At 49.4% G+C, this 21,322-nt stretch overlaps 1 protein-coding gene across 10 annotated transcripts in view; it reads left to right on the forward strand.

Moving 5' to 3' along the window:
* Window positions 1–21,322, forward strand: part of Atp2b4 (ATPase plasma membrane Ca2+ transporting 4) — an 89,979-nt gene that overhangs the window by 34,341 nt on the left and 34,316 nt on the right. For 8 of the 10 annotated variants that reach the window (XM_010645039.3, XM_010645029.3, XM_033762175.1 and 5 more), the window contains exon 2: window positions 10,679–11,328. In XM_010645039.3, the coding sequence (XP_010643341.1) occupies window positions 11,136–11,328 (193 nt within the window). In that variant the 5' untranslated portion in view covers window positions 10,679–11,135. Of the gene's footprint in view, window positions 1–1,612; window positions 1,668–1,849; window positions 1,874–10,678; window positions 11,329–21,322 lie in introns of those variants that run through there. The other 2 variants (XM_010645033.3, XM_010645034.3) reach the window with 2 other exon arrangements.

The raw sequence follows: 21,322 nt of genomic DNA on the forward strand, positions 1-21,322 counted from the left end.
TGTTTTTTTTTTTTTTTTTTTTTTTTTTTTTTTTTTTTTGTGGTACTTGGGATTGAACTTGGGTCCTTGTGCTTGCCAGGCAGGCTCCGGAACCACTGAGCTAAATCCCCAGCCTCCTTATTCTTTATTTTATTATATTTTTAAAATTTTTTTGGTACCAGGGATCAAACTCGGGTCCTTGTGCTTGCAAAGCAGGAGCAGCATCTTTTTTATTCCAAGCAGCTGTTACTGGAAGGTGAATCTCATACTCATAGATGCCATGAAGTGATTAGCGACGTGTAGCATATTTATCAGTTAGTACACAGATTGAGCTTAGCTCTGTGTGTGTCTCCACGTCAGCTAGTGACTTGCCCCTCTTGAGCTGCCTATGGCCCATTTCTTTCTCCTTCTTTCTTTCTTTTTTGTTTTTTGAGACGGGGTCTCACTATGTAGTTGAGACTGACCTGGAACTCACTGTGTAGCCCAGGCTGGTCTCGAACTCACAGTGATCCTCCTGCCTCCACCTCCTGCCTACTGGGATTACAGGCGTGAGCCACCATGCCCGGCTCCATTTCTTTTTCTTATTGGTTACTTTATTTTTCATTGGAAAAGTAGACAAGGCCATAGTGGTCCCATCCAGGTCATGGTCTCCCTCCTCTGATGAAATTTTTCCCTGGGCCGGGGATGTAGCTCAGTGGTGCTGCCGCCTGCCTTGCAAGTGCATGGTCCTGAGTTGGATCCCTGGTACCAACCTTTCCCATGTGCCTGATGCCCTGGAGACATAAAGACCTAAGGAGGCATCATCCTGGGTTTTAATCAGCCTTCACCACCTGAGCCTTGAGTGGCCACTCTAGAAGTCCCCACCATCCTCACTGAGAGCCCTGCACCCCAAAGTTCCCCGAGGAGTGGACGTTCTCTGGGGCAGTGAAGGACTGTGTCTCTTCAGAGGCACATCGAGCACTTGTTCCCTGCAGGGACAGGTGGGAGCTTTGAGACTCTCTCTCCAGGACCCGGGAGGGGTCTCTGGTCTCTGCGTCCTGAGTGCAGCCTGTGGAGAGTGGGAGACAGTAAGAAACGCCGCCAGCCAGAGGAACAGACAAAGAGGACATGTCTTCCTGGGTCGGAAGAGCGGTCGGTAGAGAGGTGTCAAGGAGCCTGGACTGGGCCTTTCTCCTCCGAGAGCTGAGGCAGGGCCAGAGCTTCAGTCCCACCCAAGTGATGGCCGCACAGGTGGCCGGCAGCCGCGTGCTGCTTCTCTGAAGGAGCTCTGAGTCTCCGCCTCAGTCCTCCCCTTCTGGCTCAAGGCGCTCGCTCTATTTTCTGCCTATGGACTTCGTTCCTGAGAAAGTTGTGGTGCCTCCTCCCTCCTAACCCCCACTTTTTTTAAAAGCTGTTTTAGGGGGCTGGGAAAGGAAAACTTTAAAAGTAAAATAATAAAAAACAGACCACTCTGCCATTACAGGCACGTAAATAGCTTCACCATACCGAGCTGCACACTCACTTTGCCATAGCAACCAAAAGCGAGTGTTTATAACAGCCTGTCAGCCAGCCTGGAAAACAGCAGCTGCTCCCTCCTCCAGCCGGCCAGCCGTGGCCTGAGAGCTGTGGACAGGCTCCCCCGGAGGTGGCACCCCGGCCGGTGGCCTGGCCCTTCTGCTGGGGCCGGATGACGGGAGTTGTAGTGAGCGGTGGGTGTCTCTCCTCACTGCCCTCCCCTGTGTGCTGTCCCTGCTCACCCCATCTCCGCTGGAGCCGCAGAAAACAGGAGTGGGAGAGGCTTAGCTGGGCCTGAAGGGGACAGGCTGCCCTCAGCCTCAGGAGGCTGAATAACTTGGGCTTCTCTGCAGCCTGTTGGACAGCATCTCCCCAAGTCTATTTCTTCAAGGACCGAAAGGTGACCAGCTTGCTTGGGGAGCTTGTGAGTCTTTCCGGAAAAGGGGGTAACCCTGAGGCAGAGGAAGCAGAGATTAGTGTCTGGAGAGGCCTGGAGGAGGAAGAGAGCAGAGGAGAGACGTGGCAGGCTGGCGGTACTGGGGCACTGGTCAGACTGGCAGTTCGGGCTGTGAAAACCCTGGAGCCGGAGGTGTTAAAGGTCATCCTGTGGTTGGCAGCCAGGCCTCACAGTGTGGTCTGCTCTGTCCTCACAGAGTGGCTCCCCGACCAGCCTCATCGGTCCTCTTGTTAGGGAATTCGTTAGAAATGCATGTTGCCAGGCCAGGCCTCCTGAAACGTAATCCAGGAGGAGGCTGGCAGGAGGTTTTTACCAGCATCTGGAGTTTGAGAACCGCTGTTCTGATGCACTGAATAGAAGGGGCACATGACCTGTCCGTCTCCACGGCCCTGGGCAGACATAGAGGCCCCAATCTGTGCCATGTGTGAGCAAGGAAGAGTGAAACAAATGGGCAGAGATGACAGGTGACTAGGGCGTACCTCGCACTGTTTTTAAATTGTTTATTATCTTATTGTACTGTACTTTGCAGTACTAAGGATTGAACCCAGGGCCTTTGTTGAACTACATCCCTTTTTATATTTTTTATTTTGAGGCAGGACCTGCTAAGTCGCTCAGTTGCCCAGGCTAGGCTTGAATTTGTGCTCCTCTTACCTCAGTCCCAGAGTTCTGGGATTACAGACATGGGCCACCATGCCTCGCTTGCTTTCTTCTTTCTGCTTTTTTTGTTTTTGTTTTGTTTTTTGAGACAGGGTCTTGCTTTGTAGTTCAGGCTGGCCCTGAACTCACTATGTAGCCCTGGCTAGCCTTGAACTTGCAGTGATCCTCCTGCCTCTCCCTTCCTAGTGCTGGGATCACAGGTGTGCGCCACCATGCCCAGCGGCTCTTTCTCAATAAACAGTATCTTTTTAGCATGGATCCCTCACTCACTTTCTGTGAGTTCCACGAATTAACTGGAGCAAAAGAAGGCTGAAACAGGCAAAAGGGAAATGGTGTGGGGAGGGCTGCTCTGTTTTCTGTGCAGGTGAGACGGCCGTGGAGTAGAGTGTTGAACAGGATTGTTGGCCAGGCGTGATGGCCACTGTGACATCCTGGCAAGTGTCTGGTCACACAGGAATGTCACTTTGCTTCTTGTCCTGCTGTGCCCCTGGGCATGGAGTGGCTCAGTCAGAGCCGGGCAGCTTTTCTCTCAGCCCGGAGAGTCCACAAGAACGCAAGGCCTGGGAACAAGCAGCTCCTGACTCCCTTGGCCAGGGAGACTGACCCTCCTCTCCCTCTCCAAGAGCATGACATGATTCTGCTAAAACTTGTTTCTAAAAATAACCCCGGATCTAATCCAGCTGCTAGAAAGCCCCTTTGTTCCCTTGGAACCGAAATGAGGGAAAGCCACAGCAGCCCCAAGAAAGGCAATGTGTGTTGTTCAAGAGACGGTATGCACCTCACACTTGAATCCCTGCCCACGGCCTTCGTCCTGGCTGTGGCCTGGTGGCTCCCTGTCCCAGTCCTGAGTGAGAAGCAGATGTACTGGTGAACCCTAACCCTGAGCATTTCCTGTGGTCAGGAGGGTGGGTGGGGAAGTTGCCAGCCCATCTTCGTTAAACGATAGGCCTTCTAGATGCCACCATCACTGTCCCCTAAAACCCACTCCTGTGGGACCTTAACCAACAGAAGGTCACCCTTGCTTTTCATTCTCTACGTGTCATTCTGATCTTGAGTTTGCTGTGAACAGCCCCCACTGGCACACCACAGGAGGACACAGAGGTGACCTGGGCTCTCTGAGCCTTCCCCATGGCTCTGGGCCCCGGGGACTTCCTTTTCTCACCTCGAGAATATTAGATCATCAAGGTCCTGTGTTAGGTTAGAACTCGGCGGTAACATTGCCCTCTTAGGAACGTGCTTGTTTTCTCACACACATTGGCTCCCCACTCATGCCGTGGAGCTTCCTGTCTCCCTCTGTGTCCTGGGGTCTCTGACGCAGGCCAGGTGATCAGGAGCAGGCTTTCAAACACAGGGCAACTCTTGGCATCACAGTTTGAAGAAAGCTGTGCTATCAGAAGCGCTAGCTTCTATCTTCTGAGGTCTCTGGCCAGAACTGATAACGTTGTACTATCATGATCACAGCATATCCCACACCACACAGCCACACCAAGGCTAGGAGGTCTTAGCATCGCGCTGCGTTTTATTCTTATAAGTTTGGGCCTCGAGTGCAGAGCCAGTCGGCCGATGGACTGATTGGTCCCTTTGAGTCCCCCGCTTTGCTCACTCTCCCCATATCCCATTTCTATTCTCCCATCGGCCCACAAGCATCATTCTAATGTGCTAAGAAATCTTTTTGTCTAAATGTGTTCCTTAAATATTTTAGATGCATGTGTGTGTGTATACTGCCTAGGGTGTGTGTGTGTGTTCAATTTTTGTAAATGCTGTGAAATCATCTCTTTTGAAGATGACCAAGACTGCTGTGTTTATATCCAGTCCGTGTTGCTAACTGTTGGGTAGCAACCTGTTATATAGCTCGTATATTTTACCTGTCTATGGTTGGTTGAGTGGATCTCGGGTTCCTTCCAGCTCCTTGGCACCATGAATAATGCGCCAGTGAACACCCTTGCACGCTGTCCCCTTCAGATCCTGGTAAAAATTTCTTTGGGAGATGCACCAAGGAGTAGCTGATGGGGTCAAGGGTGAGTCTCAGGAGGATGAATTCTGGAACCCTGGGAGCCTGGAGTTCAGACAGTGGCACTAATTCTAGTTCTGCATCTGTGTGCCCAGAAATGACTCTCAGGGTAGCGAACTTGGGAGAGGAGGGGAAGGAGCGAGGGAGCCTCAGGCCTAGCAGCTCCTAACCAGGAAATGGCGTTTTCCTCCAGGACAGAAGTCCCACCACATCCCGGAAGGCTCAGTGCTAGGGTGCCGCTTGGCACTGGGTCCTGGAGCAGGCCCCAGAGAGCCGTTGTGTGGCCAGTGCCTCCACCCTCACTGTGCTTCCTGGCATAGGTATGTCTGTGGGGTGAAGATGGCAAGCGGTGCCATCCACCCCTGGACTTTGGCCAGCACACCCTGACCTTCCCAGGCCACAGTGACGATGGCCACGAGACCTGGGTGGCAGGAGTTGGCCAGGGTGGGCTGGAACCTTAGTGATGGAAATCGGGGCCTGCAGGGCAGAGAGCAGAACATCCATGTAGGCCTACTACCCACCGGGAGAAGGGCCAGGCTGGGATAAGGTGGTCAGCTTGCCATGGCCAGGTCCTTGCCTGCCTTGATGGGGCACAGCCCTTTTGGAAGCATGAGAATGCCTGAGAAGAGAAAACTTGAGGAACTCTAGGTGCTGTGAAGGCGTTAGCCCCAGCGGGATCTGTGTTCCAGGGGTCTCAGGCCAAGGCTTTGAGCTGATGTCGGTTTGGAGGAAACGCACGTTCCTACCCTGGCTCTTCCGAGGTGGGGTTTGCGCATGCTTCAAACTGCGCAGGTCTGGAGCCCAGTGCATTCCGGCTCAGAGTGGTGGTCAGGATGGGGAGGAGGATCAGGAACAGCATTTATCGCCGTACCTGCAGGAAGTCAAAATAAATGTTTCCCTATTTCAGAACCTTTTGGAGATTGAGAGGAAACAACGGATGGGCTTCTGTAGGTCTTTTAATCAAGGATTTGGAAGTAAATCCATAGCTTGCTCTCCATTTTCTTACACCATCCTCCCTCCTTTTTTTGCTGGTGGAGATTAAAACAGGGACACTGAAGGGCTGGGGATTTAGCTCAGTGGTTCTGGCACCTGCCTTGCAAGTGCAAGGACCTGAGTTCAGTCCCTGGTACAAAAAAACAAAACAAAACAAAAAAACCACAGGGATGCTGTGCCACTGAGCTACATTCCCAATCCTTCTTTATTTATATTTCAAGACAGGGTCTTGCTAAAATTGCACAGGCTGACTTCAAACTTGAGGATCTCCTGCCTCAGCCTCAGGAGGACCTGCAACTGCAAGGCGTGCCCAGCTCAGCGCTGGTGTTATACTTGAGGCAGAGTGACTTTGGATTTAGATGAGGACACAAATCTTGGCTCGCCGAGTCTGTGCATCCCTAGTATAAAGTGAAGATGTCCTTTTCCCCATTTTTATGAGTACACACTTGCATTACATAATGATCACATTCCTAACGGGGAATTGTTCCTTTTTATGTTAATAATGATAATAGCACCTGTGTACCAACCAAGCAGCCACTCTGCTAGGCACTGTATAATATTTATATTAGTGTATATATATGTGTTCAGCTTCTGATTTTCACCCAGAGTGCCCAATATGGCACCTGACCCATGGGAAGTGCTCAAGGAATACTACTTCTTCCCCTTCCTACCTCTTCCCACCCGCACCCTGGTCCTGGATCAGGGGATCAGAGCAAAGACAGCTCGTGTTGCTCCTGCAGCCACTTACTTTCAGATTTCCCTTTGGTTCTTTGCGTGTGGGGGGGGAGCTGCTCTGACTTCTCCAAACGCTGCCCTCCTTCACCCCTCATGTCCCGTCTAGCAGTGTTGGCCGAGCACTGGCTGCCTGCTGAGCAGAGGTTCTCAGTCCAGTGAGAGGCAGGCGGGACTCAGAACTCTTTGCCACCGAGCAGCCCCTCCTGCAGCTGGAGGCCCGAGTCGCCTGGAGCAGCTTACTCTACAGGCAGGTCTGTCCTCGAGGTGGGGGATGGAGGGTCCCTGCCCTCCTCCTTTTCCTGCCTGCTTTGTCTCCTGGGCCTTCCCAGGTTGCTGTTGATGGTTTGGTGCCCACCTGAGGGTCGTGCCCTGCTCAGGTGTGCACGGAGGTGTCTGGAAGCAGGATGGATCTGTTTGGCCCTGTTGCTGGGATGTGGGTTAATCGAAATGGGGAAAAGTGAGCCTGCCTACAAGTGGAAGCAGGAACTCTCTGTACCCTGGAGATGTTTTTATTTTAAAGGCCTCTAGGTGTTTGTTGGAAAAGGAAGGAGCAATGTGTAACAGAAAGCACCAGGCAGAAGCTGGGCCTAGTGGCACATAATGGTAATCTCAGCACTCAGGAGACTGAGGCAGGAGAATCCGAAGTTTGAAGCCAGCCTGACATGTAGTGAGACCCTGTCTCAAAACATAAAATAAAAAAGAGCACCAGTCAGTGAAAAGCCTTGACTCGCCAGAGTTTCATCTCCTCGGCCCTCAATGTCTTTCCTGCAAGGTGGGAATCGTAGCTCCCCTACCTGCAGTGGATAGGATGGTGTTTCACAGGTCATCTATAAATCATAGAACAGACATGTACAAGACTTTTGGAGGAAAACAAGAGCACTTGATGATCATGCGCAGTGGTATGATTTCTTGCTTTAAGAGGAAGGAAGAGAGATGGAAACGGGGAGTGAAAATGTATCTTACCCAGAATGCCCCACGCGGCCTGGCCTATCCTGACCTGACAGGTAGCACCTCGAAGGCCGCAGGGTGTGGCCACTTGCAGATTATTCCCTGTGTGTTGCCTAACAAGGTGAGGGGCCAGGCAAGTTGCAAAGAGCTCATGTCCGAGAAGTAGGGCACCCTGGTGAGCCTGCTGCAGACCACGGAACTTCTGTGGTGACCTCGCTTTAAACCCAGCCCCAGCCACACGCCGCCCCTGTGCCTGGCTATCTGACCTACTGTCTGTGTCTCCGGATCGACCTGGAATGGCAGACCTTCCCAGTGTTTCCCACCGTGCTCTTTAGTCCCTGTGTGCTGCCCTTGCGGGCCATTATTCATCAGTTGCCTTTGTGACTGGAAGCCTCTCTCCCTTTTGCGACCCCGAGGAGAGGTTCAAAGTAAGGTATTTGGAAAAAGACTGTTGCTTCTTATTTTCCAGAGGCTCAGGACCACATAAGCCAGTGGTTATTACCCATGGTCATAACCTAGATAATGAAAAGGTTTTTTTGTTTTGTTTTGCTCCGGTGGTAGTTTTTTTTTTTTGGCGGGGGCGGTACTGGGGATTGAACTCGTTCCTTGTATTTGCAAGGCAGGCAGCGGCACCACTGAGCTAAATCCCTGGCCCCCTTTTGGTTTCTTTTGTAGTACCAGGGAATTAATCTCAGGGCTTCTGCAGCTGAGCTACATTCCCAGCCCTTTAGTTATGATTATTTTTTTGAGACAGAATATTATTAAGTTGCTAAGTTACTCAGACTGGGCTCAAGCTTGTGATCCTCCTGCTTCAGAGTGCTGGGATTACAGGCTGTATATCACTGCACCCAGTGTAACAGAAGCTGCCTTCACATTTCTCTGGTTTTTTGGAGGGGTCAGGGGAACCCTGGCCAGGAAAGATGGGATCTTGCTGCCCTTCTGCTTACAGGACTAGATAACAGCAGTTATTCAAGTCAAATTCAGCTTTCTCCCATCACTGGACTGCCTTGTACTGGACACTGGGCACCTTTCCAAAATTTTGAAACCCCGTTTTTTAAATCTATAATTTCATTCCTTTAGTACTTCCTCAGGATGGTGTGAAAAGGCTGATTCTCCTCCCAGTTAAACGTGAGAGGAATTAGTTTTAAAAGGCTAAGTGATTTACCCAAATGATGAGTGAGAAGATGGGAAATACGGTTCTAGGTCTGCTACCAGTCGTTCAACAGCAGCAATAAATATTAACTGAATGCCCACCATGTATAGGTTCTCTTCTGGGTACTGGGGAAAAGCACCGAACAGGACAGGTAAAAATCGCTGTCTTCATGGTACAAATATCATGAGCAGGGCAGAAAAGGCAAAACCTTCTGATTCCATTTTACATTCTGTCAGCATTGGCCCCAACAACCTCTTGAAAGGCTAAGGACTCTACTTAAGGGTCAAGATGATATCTCACTGCCATACCCTCTCCCACTCCTTCCAGGCTTGGAGCAAAAGTTAACCTGGAGAGGGCCGGGGATTTAGCTCAGTGGTTCTGTCACCTGCCTTGTAAGCACAAGGACCTGAGTGCGATCCCCGGTACCCAAAAAAAAAAAAAAAAAAAAAAAAAGTTACACTGTCCCAAGGATTTTCTCTCCAGTTTATCCGGATAGCGTAGAACCCTGTAGAGAGTGTTTTCCTAAAATACACACCTATGATAAAGTTTAATTTATGTACTAAGCACAGTAAGGGGTTAACAATGCTAACTAATAATAAAATGGAACGATGACAACAACTTGCTGTACTAGAAGTTAGGCGATATGGTGTCTCTCTCTCGCCCTTTTTCTCTCCCAGAATGTGCTTTCCACAGGATTGTGGGTAAGGAGGGGACACCTTACTGCCTGTCCTATGCCTGTGTAAATAGTTTGACCCACTGCCTCAGCTTCTCCTCAGACTTTGTTCCCCAGGTGATATTTGAAAACAAACAAACAGGTACAACTGACCTTGCTTAATTCTTTGTAAGTCAGGGGAGTGATAAATATCTATGATCCAAGGGGTGGCAGGGGCGCCTTGGGAGAGGCGGGCCGGTAACAACCACCATCCTTAAAAGATCAATCCAATCAGGGAGCAGAATGGTTGAAATCAGTAGAGACTGGCCACATGCAATTTTGATGAAAGTGGTTGATAAAAGAATCAGCTCCTTATCTGATGATTCCCTTGCCTCTTTGCTCACCTTCTAGAAGCGAGGGTGTCACCTGTGGATTAAACAGTCTGACTAGAGTTCCTGGCCAATCCCTGGTAACTGAGCTGTAGGCAAGGGGAACTGTTTAGCCAGGACTAGGCCCCACTTATTCCAGTGCTGTGCTCAGAAGTGCCCCTTCGCTTTAGGATGGCTGATGTGAGGCAGTAGGACACGTAGCAGCAGGCGAAGTCAGACTTACTCCCACCTCCAGCCCTCCATATCCTCACACACATCTACCCCACACCTCACTCGGCCAACGTAAGAGGTGACACCTGTCTTGCGGAGGGGGAAATGTTCATCTCCTCTCATGCAGCCACCGTGCTGAAGTGAAACTGTGGGGTCCCTCACGCGTAAACTGACTTGTCTCTAATGATGTCCTGGGGCCCCCTGCTCTAGCTCAGCGAAAGCTGTCTTATCCTTCCCACACAGCACTATCTTTCCTCCTCAGAGGAACTTCTGCCCCTTTTATAAAAAGTGACTCCACACTGTATGATAAACTGCCAGAGCATTTTATTCTCTCCTCCTCAAAGCCTGGTGGTGGGATGGGTACCTCAAAACTAAAATTTGCTGCCTGACTTGTTGACAACTGCCAGGGGCTGCTGAATTTCCATATGGCTCAAGGCTATACATTCTGACAGAGGAAGGATTTGGGCATCTTCTGTCACATTGTCTTCCTGGTTTGTAAATGTCTGCAGGGAAGTGGGGGAGCGTGGGGGTTGCAGAAGGTGGCAGACAGGCAGGCCACTCCAGACCACCGGGGTCTTGGCTCCTTCTTCTGCCTCCTACAGGTAACATCAGACTAAAGGATCCTGTTGAGGGGTCCCTCAGGTACTGCATATAGAGAGAGCAGGAGAACTGTTAGAGGTCAAAACCTTTTATTTCCAAATGCCTGAAGTTGTGGGATTTGTGTGGCTTGGTTTGGGAGAAGTGAGGTGAGAAGGCTGGGGTATACCTGAAGTAACTTTTCTCCACGGCAGTGTACAGGCTGTTCGGGCCTCCCGGTGAGGAAGGGGCCTCTCATGAGTCAGTTCCGTCAGCCCAGACCTCAGCTATCAGTGAAACTCAGACATCAACTGTCACTTAAAGTTTTGTGCTAGACTGGAGGTACCTTTTGCCCTTGAAGTTCTAGGATCTTCATGGCCATTTTAATCATTTCTTTTTGTCTATCTTTGAATCTTTGTTTCAGAGATCCAGTTGTCATTGGTATCCAGGGAGCTGTCCTCTTCCTCCTGCTGTTGCTGATCTACCACCACAGTTGCTGATTGTCACTAAGGTTGCCTCCATGTAACATGCACATCCTGTTTACGCCTCCATCTGGACAAGTCAGCCTAAACTAGGAACCTACCTGTCCTGCACAACCATTTCCATTACCACCCAGGGGACACCAATCATCGTGACACGAAGTCCGACTTCTACTTGGTTCCCCCATCTTCTTCCTCTTCTCACTGACAGGCCTTGTTACAGAAGAAAGGCTTGAGGCTGGGGTTGCTACCCTGACAGGATATTGTCTCTCTGTTTCCTAACTGGGCCCTCAGAGAAGCAGGAAGCGGGAAAAGGCAGGGACAAGAAGGCAAGGGGCATTGGTCAGTTGAGTGGGAAACTCCTCATCTTCTCTGGTTGAGGAGCTGGGACCCGTAGGCAAAATGACGAACCCATCCGGACATGCCTTGCCGGCCAACTCGACGGCTGAGAGCCACGATGGAGACTTTGGCTTCACGTTAATGGACTTGAGGAAACTCATGGAGCTGCGTGCGAGTGAAGGAGTGACCCACATCAATGTCCACTGTGGCGGGGTACAGAATATCTGCAGTAGACTGAAAACCTCCCCCGTGGAAGGTAAAGACCATTTCAGAGGAAGGCGGCTAGTGTTTTGAAATACTGTTTTCTGTCTTTTAGGGAAAGCACTTTTCTAGAGAGCACATGTGTAGATTTTTATCTGATGGGGAAAGTGGTATCTAAAAGCACTGTACAGAGGTGAGGCCTCAGAGAGCCATTTCTTTCCAAAAGACGATGTTTAGGGACTAAGGTATTCTTTGAAGATTATTCTTTCTTCCTTTTTCTATGTCAGTATACAGAGGAGAGGACATTTATCTTGTAAATGTTTATGGTATAAATGCTTTTATCAGAAAATAATCATCAAGCCCCTTTGATGTCTTTGGTTACAAAAGAGTTAAACATATAATTCTTCCTCATATTGATCTTTTTTTTTTTTTGGTACCAGGGATCGAACTCAGGTCCTTGTGCTTGCAAGGCAGGCGGTGGAACCACTGAGCTAAATCCCCAGCCCCCCTCATACTAAATCTTCAAATATAGTGGGGCATGGGAAGTCTACCAAAAAGTAAATAATCCATCAACCCATGGCTATTTTACTGTATATAGTTTTATATATAATAGTAAATAGTTAGAAATGGGATAGCAACTCTAATAAGGCGTATAGTCGTATCCACCAGATCACTGACTGTTTTCTGCGAGGGAGTTGTAGGTAATGTTTTCAACCTTGACTGACACACTTTTTGATTGGTAGATGTTTGTAATACAAAATAACTTTAATCATCTTGGGGAATTGGTACATATCCTATCACATCTTAATCATTTTTGCTTCTTTGCTACACTTTTATAATATAGTTCTTCTTAATCTATATTTAAAGGAGAACAAGAAAATCCGGGTTCATGCATGCCTGGCTCTGCCCCGATGCTGGATGTTCCACGTTATTATAAATTTTGCCTCGTCAGAATGTAAAGAGAACAAAAGGAAACTTGCTTGCTCACTGGGGCCTAGACGTGGCATCTTTGTAGCAAATGCTTTCTTGACTCTGTACACCAGGCTGTCTGGCCTGAGAAGCATGAGGTGGAGGAAAGATCCTGCCCTTAGAGGCCTTCACCCTTTGTCTCTTATTTCTGAGCCTTCCTCGGAGACCATATCATACTTCTCACAGCTCTAAGAGGCTTCTACCCCTTGCCAATGCTGCATTCATTATAAGCTAATGACTTGGAGTCTAGATGAGTGTGTGCATGTATGTGAGTGTTTGCGTGTGCACAGTGCTGGGGATCAAACCCCGGGCCTTTTCGTGCATGCTAGGCAAGTGCTGTACTACTGAGTTATCCTCCAGCCCGAGTGTAAACTATTTATCATAAAGTGAAAGAGATTTTTGCATAGATATGTACATGTTGCCCATATCTTGTTTTTGCAGCTCGAGGGGTTTTCCCTATGTGTTCTCTTTACTTCTGTTACTCAGTTTCCTATCTCACAGGCTTTGAGTTCAAATCCTCGCTGTACCCAGCCCATAAAGATACTGGTACTAAATAATATAATGCATATTCAAATTTAAAATAGGTCTTTGATACATTAGTTGTCTCCAGTTCAAACAGAGCCCACGTGTGTGAAAATAAGTTCCTGTGGAGTGTGTCACGCATTGTCACACCTGGTGAGGTTCCCGCAGGGACTATTTCCGAGACCTGATCAAGGTGGCTGTGCTGTTGTTTTTGTTTTTGTTTTGTTTTGTTGTTTTTTGGTACCGGGAATTGAACTCAGGACCTTGGGAAGCAGGTGTGGTGCCACTGACCTAAATCCCTGGCCCCTAGTTTTTTCATGTGGTTTAGTCACCGCCTCCTGGCTAAAGTCTAGTGACTGCCTCTGGGCCCTGGCTAGTTCTTGCCAGCTACATTTCTTTATTTGGTTACTTTTTAAACCAAACTGACCGTAAAGAATCTTTACTGAGATTTTGGGTGCTTTACAAACACCCATCAGAATTTCAACAGGATTTTTCTTTTCCCCTCTTTCTCTGTTCCGGTCAGCCGTGGCTCTCCTGAAGTGGCACACAGGTGTTCCACTAAGCTGGAACCTGGGGAGCTCCTAAGAAGAGGATTCCGACTTGCCTCCAATTTTCCAGTTTTCTAAATCCTTTCCTATAGCTATGACTGTTGACTTTCTACTCCCCAGAGAACTTTCATCTCAAAGGCCAAAATATATTCTGCTGTTCTCTCGGCACTGGATATTCAGTGTTATAGTCAGTGTATTGTATTCTTTCCGAGTCTGTTTCATTCCCATTGCTAACCGCCCCCCCTTCGATGGCAGACTCCTCCCCTACTACAGAACCAGGGCCCCTAGCACTGGCACAGCTGTCCACTACCATTCTCCTGTTTCTTAGATCACAACTCTGTATCCTCATCTGTTTCCCTGTAAGATTTACTATAGGGCTGGTCCTGGAGCTGAAAAGGCAAGGTGTCTAGAAACAGCCTTTGCATTAGTCATTTTTAACCCCGAGTTCCAGTAGTGACTCCTCATGTGTGAAAGGAATAAAGCGATGGGAAAAGGAAACAGAACGGCTGAGACGCAGGAGCCTCTACTCAGACAAAAGTGCTACTGAGCTGCTTACTTGGGCACGCAGAGGAAAGAGAATCAATATCTAGATGCCCCTTGAACCGATGCTATAAAAACCCAGCCTATTCACAGAGGACCACACTTGGGCTCCTGACAGCTGAACATAATTCTGTAGGAGGCCCCTGCAGACGAACACTAGGAATACAAATATTTATCTGATGATTGAATTCTTTTGGTTGGAAAACAAGGTAAACTAAGATTGGGGAGAGTGGAGTTGGGCTGGAATTACACACCCATCTACCAGGGAGGCTGAGGCAGGAGGGTCACTTGAACCCAGGGGTTTGAATGCTTAGGCAACATAGTGAGACCCTGTCTCAAAAAAAAAAAAAAAAAAAAAAAAGGATTGGGGAGATTGGTTCATCATAGACTATGACCCTTCTTTATGTTCTGTGGACTGATAGTGTGTAGATTAACAGACCTTAAAAAAGACATAGCTACCAGGGACCTTATGGAACTGGGATTTTTAACATTTTTGGCACTGATGTGGTTTTATTAGCCTATATTTACTACACGACTCTTAAGTGCAGGAGAGCTTAATTCTTAATATTCTTTCTCCAGGCTACAGGGTTAAATTACTTGCCTGATCTCTTACTTCCAGGTAGAAGGTGATGGAATCATTTATATTTTTTGTTCACAGTCTGTTAATGTTCTGTTGGCTCTTACGCTAAAATAGCAACACAGAGACTCTCAGAAGCACAGAAAATTTAAAAGTTTGTATTGCATTTTGCTGCCTGGAAGATGTGCGATTGTGACCTGCTACTGCGCCCCCTAAGAATGCACTTGTTAATTGGAGGGGAAGTTACTGCTATGAGTAAGAGTTGGTTAGACTCAGGAAGACTTGGAGATGCTCCGCTGCCTCAGTGTTCAGCAGTGTCCAGAAACAAAGCTGAGAGTGTGAGCCCCAAAGGGGACCGGATTTAGGAAAAAAGAAGGGATGGAGGAGGTATGTAACAGGACGAATACTTAAATTTAAGTGATAAAGATTTCCATCTTTATGACTGTGTCTAAAAAGCTAAGATGCTGAGCGAAGGGAAGTCCTGTTGTCCTGGATTCAGCAGTAGAGGAAGTCTGAGCATTTGGCATCCCTGAAACCCCTCTCGTGTGCTTGCCCTCCCCGCACTTCAGTGTTCCATCCTCCTTTTATTCTCTTCTTCTCTCCCTGCTCCATTGCCACCCCAGCCAATCTCTCCAATCCCCAAACATCAGAACAGTTCAGTGGATAGAGGCCGGAAGACAGCCCTGGTCTTCTGAGTGGTCCCCCGGGAGCCATGGCCTTGGGAGCAGAGTCGCCTATGGCTTGAGGGGACAAAAGAAGAGGTATTTTTTCCGGGCTCAGATCCTTCTGCATTTCTCTCTGGATGGGAGATCCTTTGGTCTAGGTAGAAGGTTGTGAATATTCTTTCTCTCCATAGAACTTTTCCTTGCTGCGCCCCAGCTGTGCTGCCCTAGTTAGGGGGAGAAATTATATTTCCTGCAAAGGCCTTGGGTCAGCAGTTAGGGGAAGGTCTGCACCGGGACCAGAACGAGCAGAAACGGGGACCCTTGAAGAGACGGTGAAGCACTGACCGCAGGGCTTCTCTCAAAAGGCTGGAAACAGTTTCTGCAGAAGGCAAATCTGGAGGAGTGTGGCTAGGACTTCCATGTTCCCTGTGTATTACCCTTTGCCTCTTTCCCCTCTGCAGCATTGTGCTGTAGGATAGCTGAGGGCCCCCACTTCCCTTTCAACAACGTGCAGCAGCCATTTAATGCCCACTCGGGCTCAGGGACACAAGGGTGGGTGTGACAGGCTCCGTCCTTCTTTCCATAGAGCCTTTGGGCTAAAAGAAGTTGCATTCAAGTGTAGGCCATTCCCGGAATGCTGCCTGTGCTGGGGGAGAGCAGGTGTGATGGAAGCACACGGTGTGGGGATGACTGGAGGGAGAGGACGGGGCTAGGAGACCGCGCTCCATGTAGGGCTGCCTGGGGGTGTGGTGGCCAGGCTCCGTGGTCATTGCTCCTCTCAGTCTCCGAGAGTCCCTGACTCACAGCGCCAGCGCGCTGTCCTCCATGATTGTCTGAGTAGTCACTGGGTTTAGGGAGCTGACACTTTTGGGGAGTAGGTGGCAAAAGGGGAAGAATCCGTTTAAGACAGATTGCCTGAATTATGATTTTGGTTCATTAACTTCAGAGTTTTTAAGTGTTTGTTCGGTTGGTTTGGTTTTTTGATTTTGAGGTACTGAGGATTGAACCCAGGGCATTCACACTGAACTACATCCTTTAATTTTAAGACACAGTAGCCGGGTGTGGTGGCGCATGCCTGTAATCCCAGCACTCAGGAGGCTGAGGCAGGAGGATCGCTGTGAGTTCGAGACCAGCCTGGGCTACATAGTGAGTTCCAGGTCAGTCTCAACTACATAGTGGGACCCTGTCTCTAAAAACCAAAAAATAAAAAAATAAAATAAAATAAAAAATAAATTTTAAGACATAGGCTCACTGAGTTGCCCAGGCTAATGTTGAACTTGGGTTTTTCTGTCTCAGCCTTGCAGAGTGGTGGCATTACAGATGTATGTCCCCTTGCCTGGCTTACTTTCAGGATTTAAGTGAACTTCTCCTGTCACTTTAAGATCTCTGGGTGGAGTTTTACTGTGATTGGTACCCTATGATCACTGTGTCTTGTTCTACCAAAAATTTGTCCGTGTTGTCACTATTGGGAACGTACTGGGATTGAACTCTTCCTCAACCTGGCAAAATGATCCTTTTTTTTTTTTCTTATATTACTGGGGATGGAACCCAGAGCCGCAAGAGTGCTAGGCAGATGTTCTATCATGAGCTACAACTACAGCCCTGAAATTTCTAGTAATGTTGGAAGTCTGAGAAAAAAATTGCATACCTCTAAAATGTTCACTTATAACAACTCTGTCACTGTTACTATGTCTCACATTAATATTATTTACATAAAAAGCTATATGAGCATGTAAGTGGATGCGGTGATATAAAAAGTTCCCCACACTCCAACAGACGCACACACACACACACACACACACACACACACACACACACGCTCCACCCAGAGACCACCACTTTAGGGACTGGCGGTATTGGGGAAGTGGGGGACTGGGTGAGTGCATAAATACACACAGGCTTCGCTTTTCTTCGCTCTATAAAGCTCCTAGTCTGTTCTGCAATATCCGTTTTGAGGAGCTCATCAATCTGAAGCTACAAGCATAATTCTGTGTGCCTCTCCTTTGTGCCTTCTGCCCCGTAGCTGTGATCTTGAACTCTCCTCCACCTCTCCTAAGGATGCTCATCTCTTCCTAGTAGCCCGTCTGGGTGTGGCTGCAGAGATTGGCCTTATATGGTGCACGCTTGCTGTTTATGATAAGGAAGAATATCCAGCAAAAGAATATCATGGAGGGAGGGCACGGAGTGAGGTGGGCGCCCAGCTCCAGCAGTAGGAAGGGGCTGTGCACTGATGCTGAGCAGTAGCGAGGCAAGGGTAGTGGCATCATCACAGAAATTCGTAGTGCTTGGTGGGAGGGTGGGAAAGGCTTTTGTACAATTTAGGAGAAGCAGCATCATTTAGCCTACTGCTAGATGAGTGGGAAGGACAGAAGGGCGGCGCCCTCCCCGCCTGTCCCTCCTCCCTGGAAGTTCCCCGTCTGGTTTGAGATAAATGCCCGGAGCTAGATTAGGTCAGGGCATCTGTGGGCCCTCTCTTCACAGGTCAGCCAAGGCTCTGGGGGTTTTTCACTGTCCAGCCAGCCCTTCCTTGCCCAGAGTTGGACTTCTTTCTGGGTTAGCTGGCACCCTGCTGCCAGCAGAGAGGGGCATCAAGATCTTGATGGGTGAGAGTATCTGGATTTTCTGAATCCAAGAGTTGTTCCTGCTCTCTCCCTTCCCATGGGTGTGGATCCTTTTATGTGGCATTCCTTTGGCAGCTCTGCGGCACTTCTTGCATGCATTTTGTTTCTGAATGGATTTTTGTCTGTCTGTCTGTCTGTCTGTCTGTGGTGCTGGGGATCAAATCCAGGGACTCACACATACTAAGCATGCACTGTACCACTCAGGCCCACCCTGACTTTCCACTTTCTTGTTGCCTTCCATTGAACCATGACCTGGGGTAGGAAAAAAGATGTCTTTTCCTCCTTGGCTGAGGCAGATCTTGCATCTACTGTTTTTTTGTTGTTGTTTTTTTTGTTTTGTTTTGTTTTTGGTGTTTCGTTTTTTGGTTTTTTTTGTTTTTGTACCAGGAATTGAACTTGGGTCCTTGAGCTTGCAAAGGTAGGCGGCAGAACTGCTGCACTAAATCCCTGGCCCTCTTACATCTACTCTTAAAAGTGGAGCGTTCACTCTTTTTATTTAGCTCTCAAGGTGCGAGCCCTGGGAGTGTGACACTGCACGGAAGGAAGCACATGCAGGCGGCGGGGGAGAAGGGGGCAGCGCAGAGGAATGTCAGGGATGCTCCAGGGAGCTTTCAAGAAAGGCCTCGCAGGGCCCCGAACCTTCCTGGCAGGTGCAAGGTCCTGAGTTCCACTCCCAGTAACCACCCCCCCTCCAAAAGCTTGGACTGTGTGGACTTGAAGAAAGCAGGAAGCGTTCTCTGGTCAGCATCTTCTTGCTGTGAACTCGAGTCATTTGCCTTGTGGGACAGGCTGGGAGCACAGCAGTGAGCGCACATCTCATAGCCGTAAGTGATGGGCTGGAAGTGCTGAGGCGGGAAGGCACTCTACACACCCTGGTAGCCTGTGGTTAGCAGCAGGAGCTGGCCCCTTCCAGGTCCTCTGATTTTAAGCTACTCCTTTCTCTTAGTGCCCTAACCCGGAGTTTTAAGGTAGGACTAGAAAGGTTTGTTTGTTTATTTTTGAAATGCTGGTAATGGAACCCAGGTCTTCACGTATGCTAGGCAGGTGCGCCATTGCGAGCTTCATACCCCCAAGCCCTGATGTCTTCTCGTGTACCAAGAGCACTGCCTGTGAATCAGCTGTGAGGACCTCGTCCCTTGTATGCGGTGTGGAGAGGCCCTGCTGCCTCCTTTGGCAAGTGCCGTAACTCAGTCGGACAGCCGGGGAGTCCCCACGAAGTCCGACCTACCTGCACCCTTGGTGAGGCCGAGATGGTTCTGATAAAGGTGCCTCTGCCCACACAGTCCTTGACGCCCGAGGGATGTCTGAGGGAGGTTGGCCTCATACCTGTTGTGTCCCAGCTGGAGCCGGGCCACCGAGGGCCGGGCTCTGCTTCTCCTCCCAGGCTCTGGGTCCTGCCCAGCTCACAGCAGAAACATATGTTCCACTGCGCCTGACTCTCGCAGCCTGGGGCGGGGGTGATGACTTCACCCTGACATTCTCTGTACTTTCCCAGCTCTTGGGCTCAGTGTGACTGTTAGGGCCCGAAGCACTCTGGGTTGGGTGGGGCTTTCTCACTCATTTTCTTGGGTACAGTGTTTCCTCTCATTTTCCTGATGAACTTCTTGGGGAAGCCCTCTTCCTGTGTTTCCAACCTTCTCTCCCTGCCAAGTCTTTTTTTCCCCACTGCAGGAGGCCAAGCCTCCAACAAGCCACTGCAGAGATTGGGGCCCAAGACATTTTTCTGGGCTGGACAAGTATTTGTGTGACATTACAGCTGCTGAGATTAGGGTCTGAAAGCCTCTCTGGGACTGAAAGAATTGGCATGGAAAGCCCAAAATTGGGATTGGCCAGGCTCCCAGCCCCACACGGCTTTTGCGTGCAGCACCACCTGTCTGAGAGGATTCCCAAGGCTGCTCTGGCTAAGAATCCAACCTGTCCCACCCTGCCCAAGGGCACACTGGGAACTGGCGGAGGACTGACTTCTTAAGGTAGCTACTGCACATGCTCAGGGTGACTTAAGGTGGAGCAGATAGATGAGTAGAAAGTGGCAAAAAAGTAAGTAAATGTGTGATTTTAAAGGTATGACAGCCGGGTGTGGTGGCACACGCCTGTAATCTCAGCACTCCGGAGGCTGAGGCAGGAGGATCGCTGTGAGTTCAAGACCAGCCTGGGCTAGACAGTGAGTTCCAGGTCAGACTCAACTACACAGTGAGACTCTGCCTCAAAAAAACAAAAAAAAAAAAAACAAAAAACAAAACAAAGTATGTAAGCAAGAGCAGTCTTGACCTTTTATGTGTCTTGCTTTCATCGCTTGCATCCCAAAAAGCCATGAGCGGAGACTCACTGAGTACAGAATTCTGGCTCCAGAGGAATGGATGACACCATCCCTGAGGACAATAAAGAGACAGAAGTGTTCCTGCTCCCTGGAGACCATGGGAGTAGTGCTGGCTTGCTCAGAGGTGCAGAGGAAAGCAGCTTGTGAGCCTGCCCTGTGGTGCAGGAAGAGGGTGGTTCTAGGAGGCAGGAACTTCAGTGCAGATCTCTGGCAAGTCCCAGCAGACTGGGTCCAGTTGGTCACATTAGAACGAAGCCACAGCTGAGCGAAGTTGCCCCCATACCCAACCCCCTGTGGGTGGAGGTTCGCATCCAGCTGCCTCTCGCCCGGGACGCAGACTCGCCACACACCAGCTCAGGGAATCCCGTAACCTCTGCAGGCCTTAGTTTGCTTATATGTAAAATGGAGTTAATAGTGTTTACCTCCTCGGGTTTGTGCTGTTTGAGAAAACATGAAGGCGCCTGATGGAGTGTCAGGCGCATAGTAATCATTTAAATGTTAGCAGCCTTATTTATTATTCATTCATTTAGTGCACAACAAAGACAAACCCTGGCGTTGTGGCGGGGAGAGACAGATAATAAACGACACATCAGATGGCAGAGTAGGCGAGAAGGTGTGCTGGGGCCGCAGGGTGACGGAGGGAGAGCGCCATGCAGAGAAGGTGCCCTTTTCGGTGGGCAGTGGACAGCGGCAGAGACCGAAGGAGGCGAGGGATGAGGATCTGGGCAGGGGCCTGTGCACAAGCGTATCCCTGTTCAGTGTGTTAGAAGAACAGAAGGAGCAGGGTGGGGCAGCGATGGGCACCGGGGTCTCACACCGGGCCTTTCAGCCCACCGCAAGGCCTTTGGGCCCAGTTTCACTCCAAGTAACAGCCACAGAGGGCGTTAAGCAGATGGGTGGTGTGCACTGCTTTAGGTCTTAAAAGCAACCCTCTGGCTACTGAGATTGAGCGGGTGAGCACGGCTGGAAGCCAGGAGACCAATTGGAAGAAGCCTCAATGCAGGAGAGAGGCTGCTGGCTGAGACCAGGGTAACCGACAGCCAGGGAAAGGGAAAGGGTTGATACATTTTGAAGATAGGGCTGTTAGGATTTCTTGACTAAACAGATTTGGGATGAGAGAGAAGGGAGTGGTAGGCATCAAAAATAATTGTATGGGCCGGGGATTTAGCTCAGTGGCGCTGAGTCTGCCTCACAAGTGCATGGTCCTGAGTTTGATTCCTGGTACTGGGCAGAGAAAATGATGAAGTATTAATATGAGACCCAAGAAGGGCAAGTAGTCCTACCTGCTCT

This window comes from Fukomys damarensis, unplaced genomic scaffold (assembly GCF_012274545.1).
Source record: "Fukomys damarensis isolate Sample0158 unplaced genomic scaffold, DMR_v1.0_HiC HiC_scaffold_11, whole genome shotgun sequence".
Taxonomy (NCBI): Eukaryota; Metazoa; Chordata; class Mammalia; order Rodentia; family Bathyergidae; genus Fukomys; species Fukomys damarensis.